The sequence below is a fragment of the Antrostomus carolinensis genome, unplaced genomic scaffold, assembly GCF_000700745.2.
Source record: "Antrostomus carolinensis isolate BGI_N321 unplaced genomic scaffold, ASM70074v2 scaffold16104, whole genome shotgun sequence".
NCBI classification, from domain to species: Eukaryota; Metazoa; Chordata; class Aves; order Caprimulgiformes; family Caprimulgidae; genus Antrostomus; species Antrostomus carolinensis.
In genome coordinates, this window is record NW_010308825.1 from 56,134 (window position 1) to 64,802 (window position 8,669).

At 38.2% G+C, this 8,669-nt stretch overlaps 1 protein-coding gene across 1 annotated transcript in view; it reads left to right on the forward strand.

Moving 5' to 3' along the window:
• KLF7 (KLF transcription factor 7) overlaps positions 1-7,543 on the forward strand; it is a 63,548-nt gene extending 56,005 nt beyond the window's left edge. The window contains exons 4-6 of the mRNA XM_010165909.2: positions 891-1,179; positions 1,931-2,015; positions 7,057-7,543. Coding sequence (XP_010164211.1) covers positions 891-942 — 52 coding nt within the window. The 3' untranslated portion in view covers positions 943-1,179; positions 1,931-2,015; positions 7,057-7,543. The remainder of the gene's footprint in view (positions 1-890; positions 1,180-1,930; positions 2,016-7,056) is intronic.
• The last annotated feature ends 1,126 nt before the right edge of the window (positions 7,544-8,669 follow it).

Here is an 8,669-nt window from a genome sequence, read left to right on the forward strand (position 1 = left end):
TAGACTATCCCTAAAACTCAACTAGTTCTCTGAGTCCGTCTCATCAGCATCCATCTACATGTCCAGAGTGTCAGAACATTACATTTTCTTATGAGATGGAGAAATAAATGGCTTTGCAGATAAAGAACAGAAGTTGAAAGCTGAAGTCCTGGCATTTTTTTTCTAGTTTTACCACACTTCCTGTGTGATTTACAATTTCCTTGCCTTCTCTGTCTCTCAATTTCCACTCTTACAAAATAGGCATGGTACCTTATCTTTTCTCAACATCCTTCATAGAGATAGCATTCATCAACATCCACATATTACCACCCAAATTCCCAGCAGAGAGAAAGAGAAAGATATGTAGCCTAAAGGATAGTGAGCCTCCAATCTCTGAACCAGCTTTCCTTCCAGTTTGGAGTTAGAAACAAGAATTCAGCTTTCAAAACTGGCATTGTACTTCAGTGCTTGTTGCAGGTACTGGGCACTGAGAAAGCTACTGTTTTTTTTTAAACTGGTTTTGCTGAGTATTTGAGCAAAACTGACTTGTTTTACTTCTTTTTTTTTTTTTTTTTATATGGACACACACACTTATACTAAATACTGGATTTTATACTACAGGTGCCTAAATGAGCACTCTTCTCTAATGTTTGACTCAGTGACAGAAGAGAGAAGGAGAGGAACAGAGAAAGGAGAATAGTAGTCTATTTAGCTGCCAAAGAGACAGGATAGTTGTCCATCTGTGGTCACAGAGGTCCATCACACAGGGTTTGGTAGTGACCCATAGATAATCTAAGGAATGTCTGTAAACTTGGATATATATTTCCTCCTGTACATAAGGAGGAAGGAGTAGAAATGCTGTTTTTGCAAATCCTGTATTTATTTCATTTCCCACTTGCTTTATTTTTCAGATGTTTTTCCAGGTCTGATCACCTCGCCCTCCACATGAAGAGACACATCTAAATATCAGTCAGCTTGGCATGGATGTCATCTGAGCTAAGTGTTGTCGAGATGGAAGTGGAACTCAAGTTACAACGCGCTGCCTTGCAGGAGAAGAGAACTTAATCACGTCTAATCCTCTGTACAGAGACCACACGCTCACACTGTCATGCACCCAATTATACTTCAATACGTACATTGGTTCTTTATGCCTTGCCCCAGCTGGATGGGAGAAGATGCAGGCGAGGAAATGATACAGAGGTGAAGTCAATGAGAAGGAACAATTGCTTATAGTACTTCGTCCCTCTTGGATTTGTTTCCTGTTTTTGCTGATGGAAATGAAAGAAAATGGAGGAGGCTTCCCTGCAGGTGGACGGCAGTAGGAGGGGCTTATTTAACTTGCTTCTCAGTGCAACTCAATAGGAGAATATGTCGTCTTGAAGTTGCATATTTGTAGCACTAACTTTCTTTTTAAATAGATGGGGGGAAAACAATGACCTAGAAAACCAAATCCCAGTTTGGTAGCCAAAATTAACCTCTTGGTTCATTTGTTCTTTGTCTGAGAATTCCTAATGTTTAGTGCATCAGACTTCTCACAGACACTTTGACCTGTCATGGTTTTGGTTCTTCTTCCTGGAACTGAGCTATTGAGATCCTTTTAAGTCAATACCAGTGGCCTTAATGGCAGTAGACTGTGGAGTGACACTTGTGACACAAATATCCTCTTTTTGGCCTGAGTTTATGTAAACTTCATGGAGGACTACATTTTTGTTTGTTGTTTTTATTTTAATTTTTGTTTTGGCTATTGCACAACATATGCACTAGGGACTCTGGAAGCTGCTGCCATGATGGCTAAGTGGCCAAGGGATAAGCCCCTCAGAAACAGCACCTAATATCTCTGTAGGCCTCACCTTATTGCCATAGCTAGGACTTCTTGTTTATTCGTTGAACAAAAAACTTTAGAAGCTTGTTTGGAAGCTTAAACATTTTTTCTCTTTTCTCCACGAACAAGTGATCTTCAGAACTCCTTGTCTTCACCTGGATATTGATCTGGGACTGGCCACACAGGCATGACTACAGGATTCCTTCCACATCATGTGAGCATGTTAGCCACAACCCGCAGTGACTTAGTGGTGAATTATGTTGCTTTTTCTTGCTGTTCTTCTATTAACCAATTTAAAACATTAGACTTTTGTTTGTGTAAAGAGCACCTGCAGACGTTTTAATTTAAAGCTAATGTTTGTTGAGCATCTTACACACAAAAAAACTAAGCCAAAAATCCTACTCCAGTTTCTGAGTGGGAAATAGAGAACCTCTTCCATGTACAATGGCTTCATTCAGCATTAGCTTTTTAAAGAAAATATCAAAGTCCTCCTTTTCCATTCATCAAGTTGATGCTGTAGCCTACTCCTATATGAAAAAATGTACATTGTGAAGGGTTGGATTTTACATACAGCAGTGAGGCTTTTCCAAATGATTGGTCTAAATCATTACTAACTTAGAGGTCCATTTTGGCCTACTGTGTGAACCATCAAGGAGAACTAGAGGTCTCATGCTCACCCTTCAGTCCTATTGATAAATTGATTTTGTTGGCTCAAAGTGGATTAAAGTCTTCATTACAAAAGAAAAACAAAAATGTATCTTACCATAACTTGCATTTGAAACTATTTGGCACTGACCCTGACTCCAAAGACTGCATTTAGGACCGTAAAAATGGCCTATGCAAGCAGGCAGGTGGTCATTAGGTTGTATATTTTGTATATTCTGGGACCATCCCTACAAGATGTGTCTAGAAATGAAACAAAATGGCGTGTGGTCCACAAATGGTTGCTGCTGTTTTATACTGTACTAGCCAACTGCCCTTCTTTGACTGTTTTGACTCACTGACTGTTAAATATTTCCCTTAATCTATGTTTTGGGAGGTAAAACTACTCTTAGGGGAAAAAAGAACAAACAAGAAACTCGATAGATGTTTAAGAGCCGTCACCGGGATCCTTGGCACTTGAATTCTCAGCATTTTGCAACCTTTGGTTCCAGTGAGAGATTGAATTTACTCAAAAGATGCTGTTTTCCTCACAGTTTTCACAAAACACTGTGACTGTCAACTGAACACTTTGTGGACAGGGGGGAAATACGATGTCTGGCCCATATGGCATGAAATATGGACCAAAATATAACCATCTTTTAGGGACAATGATGTAATATTTGTGATTAAAGCATGAGAGAGAGCAAGAGAGAGAGTGAAAGAAAGAAAAGAAAGACAGAGAGAAAGAGAGAGAACGAAAAATTGAATTTATTCCAAAGATTTAAAACTAACTATACTCTATATGTGTGTATATATATATATACATGCTTTTATATATATGTATACATTTAAAAATTGCAGAGCACTGCTTGCTGACAATCTCGTATTTCTCTACTTCTGTATTTGCATACTTCTTATGGCCATTCCACCCAGCTGTTCCACTGGGACTGAGGGCCCTAGAATCCAATTTGTGTTGGAATATATAGAGCATCCTGCCAGATGCCTAATGAGAACTGAAACCTCAGCTGTGTGAAACTGTAGAGCATCCAGTCAGTGCATTAGATTAAAAAAAGAGTAAGAGAATCCTAGAATTTCATTACTGTAGTATCCTAAAGGGTGTGCTCTCAAACCCACCACTATGATATTCATTGGCTGTGAACCTGCATAAATATCCTCCTTTGACCTCTGAACACACCTGCCTTCAGACATGCTATCAGCAGTCTACAAACCTTAATTAGTAAGTGACAGTTTAAGTAGCAGACTCTATTTAAAATGGAAAAAATCCAGCAAGACTGTTTATTTACTTCCAGTTGTCACCTTATTTAAATATGGCAGAACCCCATGGAAAAAAATCATGCTGAAATGGCTGATTATTTTGTTCTAGAGGCAGGCCTACATCTAAAATATGGATCCAAATAGCCTAAACATTTCTAGAAAAGGGAGATAAGCGACTTAAACAGATTTCAGATTTCTCAGGCTCTCTCTGTAGCAGATCTTGAACTTTGAAGCCAAATTTTGAGCTTTGGGACCATGTCTTCTGTTTGTAGAGGGAAGTATATTTCATTTGTATACATGGTGTATTCAGTCAATCTCTGGACTTCAGTTTTTGAGTGTTTGTATGAAAGTTTCTTAGTCATTACTAAAATTTTGAATTTTAGTATATATACCAGCGATGGTATATATTATATACCATCGCTGGTATTTTGTAGAAGGAGTCTGTATTTTGGAAAGGCATAATTAGTGACACATTCCAGGATTCGTTTTTTACAATGGCAAGTTTTTTTTCTTTTCAGATATTTTAAGCTGTGCACTTCAAACTTTAATCTGTTACAGCTAGATCCTTTTTGGGCCTGTGTCTCCTTGCTAAATTTGTACAGTTGTCCTCTATTTGTAAACTATGAGTAGAAACAGAATTATGAGGAATGGCTAATCCTCTCTGTAAGGCTTCGTGGAAGCAAACCCAGAAATAGATGATTTGGTGGCAGTTGAGGACTGAGTTATCCAGCTGTAGAAAGAGAAGCTTAACCTTATTTCCTTCATGCTAGATTTATGCCTGTTTGTGAAAGAGAAGCCATTATAAGAAAGTTAGATTGTGGTTTCCATGGAACTATAGGATGAGAACAAATTGAGACCAAAGTCTCACACAATAGCGTACATAGAGGAAGCAACCAAAGCAAATGTGAGTTTTTGTGAATAGCTAAATAATATTTTGGAGCAGAGCAGTCGATCATAGAATCATGCAGGTGGGAAGGGGCCTCCAGAGGCCGTATTGGTCAATCTCCCAACTAGAGCTGGTTGCTCAAAGCCATATCCAGCTGAGTTTTAAATATTACCAAGAATGGAAATTCTACAACCACTCTGTGGAAGCCAGTCCAATATTTGACCACCTTTATGGTTAAAAAAACCCCAAAAAACAAAACAGAAACAAAAAACCCACCAAAACAATCTGTGTATCAAGTAGCGTTCCAAATTGTTTTCATTACCTTTTCCACTATGCACCTCCAAGAAGAGTCTGGCTTCTCTACACCCTCTGTTAGGTATTTGTAGACAGCAATGAGATCTACCCTTACCCTTCTCTTCCTAAGGTTGAATCATGTCTCTCAGCCTCTCTTCATCCATCATGTTCCAGAACCTGATCTCCATGGTGGCTCTCTGCTAGACTTGCTCCAATATGTCAATAATTTTCTTGTAATGGGGAGACCAAAACCAGACAGAATATTCCAGATCGAGACATACTTCATGTGCTACAGTGTTGATATAATTTATTTATTCTGTATTTTTCCATTACCTAATTAAGACAAGCTATATGCTATCACAAGATTCTGTTTTGAAAACTGACTTAGGAAGCACCAGTATAAAGATTTTTCTAATCAGATTTTCTGAATCTGTGAATAAAAATATGCTTCTAGAAATATGCTTTCTACACTGCCAGCTTGAGGCCTGGCAAGCAAAACTATGTTTTTCCAACGTAATCATTGCTGTTTTACCTTAAACTAAAAAAATGTATTGTTTCACTCATACTGTATCAAATATGAAGACACACAATGCTGTATTTTAGTCACTTTTTAGACAAAAACAACACTTTAGTGCATCTTTGTTCTGTTTGTTTTTCCCCTTGTTATTTTTCAATAGCCAGTACTTAGTGTAGAAAATTTTTTTACCTGGATAAATTGGCAAATAAAGAGAAAGGGCGGACTGAAATCCTAGATTTTTTCTGTGTCTTAGACACGGCCCTGAGCAGTCTGATCCAACTAAACTGGTTTTGAAACAGAGGGTTAAATTAGGTGACCTTCAGAGGTACCTTCCAACATTAATTTTTCTGTGTACCTCTGATTCATTTCAGAGCTCTCACTAATTAAATGTGTACTGGTTCTAGTTCTTCCCAGTCTTGTGCTGGTGAAACGGACTGTAGAACAGGTCTGTAGGATTTCTTTCAAAATCTAATAGTTTCATCCTTATTAAACTTTATAAGGCTTCTTCATGAGGGATACTTAGAGAGGAGGAAATCTTAAAAAAAACCCCAAAGCCTTGGCAAACCAGTTTGAAGCAATATCATACCATGGGATGTGTCACAGCTACAGGAACCAACCACATATTATGGAAACAAGTTTTCTAGCCTGTAAGACCCATGTGATGTCTCAAAAATGGTTTCTAGCACCTGAATTGTTATTTTCCTCAGACTTTTTGGAATTGGGCTTACTGGTTTTTTAGGCATTTTCACTTGGTCACATCTGTGACCAAACACAGATGGAAAAGAAGAACCTGAATGCAAGAAGAGTCCCCAGGTCATTGCTTTTGGAACTGTTTTAACTTCAGGAATAAAAAGATAAGTAATCACTAGGGTGTATGGCTAAAATGGAGTTGATCAATATGATAGCTGTAGTGATTGAGTGTATCTTATCTGTGACGTTTCTGATATCTACAGAATTGGCTTTCTCACTCATTTTTACCTGGCCCTGGACAATTTGGGCATTTTAGCTCTCTCTAACACAAAGTTTGCTCCTCCTATTTAACACAGTTTGTTTATCTCTGTACGAAAGGAGTCATAATTGGTGCTTTTGACAAAACTGATGAAATCCAACTTGTTTAAGGGTTTCTTTTTCTCTGTCTGTTCCCTTAATGTGTGTCAAAATATTTAAATTTAAAAAAAGAAGAGGAAAATTTTGTAAATAATTGAATGTTACTAGGCCAGCACCCAGTGGATCAAGGGCTTTTATTCTTTTTTTCATTCAGTACTTGGCACGTCCTGTCGTTCCATCCAGTGACTGTTTTTAAGCTTTCATATCCCGGGTGACGCCTCTAACCCAAGACTTTTAAAGTACTTCTTGCTCATTTCAGATAGAGTTGCGCTTGCGAAGTTCCCCACATACCAAGAGCAGAAACCATGCCTGACAATAACTCTAACTCTGTCTTGAAAAATGATAATTATTTCCTCCCAAGATACTACAACTACTCATTGACAAGTCTTGCCTGTCTTTCATTAGCATTCAGTCTACGCCTTCTTGAATGATCATTTCCAGATCAAGCTCGGATATTCTTCTTCCTTTTGTCACATTTGTGTCTCTTTTTATTAATAGTTTAGGGATGACTGCTGGAGTCTTTCTCCTCCGCAGCTCTGCACTGGCCTCAGTGTCAAGATTTAACATTGTAAGAACTGTAGGATCTGCCCTACCAGCTTCCAAGATCTATCTTGTAAAGCTGAGACTTTCCTCCTCCCTTAGAGGAAGAAGTCCAAGACATGCATGTGCTATATAAGTTATATATATAATGATAAGTTGTATATATAAATTATATACATAAAAATGTGGAGATGGCGGGGTAGGCTGCCTTTATCACCTCAAGAATGGGTTTCCTACCTGAAAACTTTTCAAATGCAGGCATCATTTTTCAAACAGGGTTTTATAGTTTTCCTTAATGCTTGTTAATGGCATTTTTGGTGTAATAATTGAAGTTGGAACTCTTTGCAATTTTCAAAATGAAAGCTTTGAAAATTTTTTTTTAAGTGCTTTGGTCCTAACTTCTATATACTGCCAGAAAACAGGTTCTCCACTCTGTCTCTGTGTGGGTGTGGATGTACAGCAGTATGCTGTATATACCTACACAGATGAGGAAACTGAGCTACTGACTTACAGTTTGTAGTAGCCAACCGTGCCTATTGCTTTGATTTAGGGAGGGCACTTGCTGCTGCCACTGCATTTTAGGAATCATGTCAGCTTCTGTAGGAAAAGTTTTCATCAATGCTGGGAAATACATGTTGCTGTGTACTGTGAATGAGTAGGCTGCAAATTTGGGGATTGGGAGGGGAGGTGGGAAGGGAAGGGGATGAGGGATTAGCATGTACACACTAAATGTGAACTAGAATGGACAGAAAGATGGCAATTTTAGCCTTTATTGTTGGGCTCTCGGGGAAATGAAAAGCTAACACGCAGTCCCTGGAAGGCCCGATGGCTGAAGGGCTGATCTTTACTTTATATTTTGCAACATACATTTTACCTGTCGATCTGTATTTTAAACCCCAGGCCTGTCAGATTCTGGAAGTAGATCAAAACACTGGTTCAAACACTACTTTGTTAGCAAGGCCATGTCTCTACCAGGGAAGTTGCCCTATGTTAAAATATCAGTCTTGTTAAAATCTCTTTGTTGCTGCACCTATTACTTGATTGCCTGGATTGAGTTTGCACTGGCATCCTATGCAGTTAAGCTGAAGTGTAAAAAATGCTTCAACCAATTAAGATACCTCTACAGGAAGGTTCTTGAACCAATTTAAGTATCTGGTTTTGAAATCACTGCATATAAACCATGACAGCTTTTCTCTTAGAAACAAGGCCTTAGTTTAGCATGTCTACTTATCTAGTTGAAAAAATAATACTGCAGGCTGAGATTTTTTTTTTCTTGCTTTGCATAGCAGCCTGTTTTCTTTCTTGTCCTTTGAAACCTTTCTTGCTCTCTATGACACATTAAATTTTTGTTTGGGGGATTTTTTTTACCAACAACAAAAAAAATATCAATGCTCCATATTAAAAAAAAAACAAACCAACAACAAAAACAAAACAAACAACATTGCTTGAAGGACTTTCATTTTGCACTATAATTTTTCTTTTACCAGATGTGTCTGACAAGTGCATTTTGGAGATGCCCTCGGTCACGTTCTCTCAGGCCTACTCTGGTATTTCTAATATATCACAGAAGTACCCAATCTTGTAGCCCTCAGTTCTGCCTTTTTTTG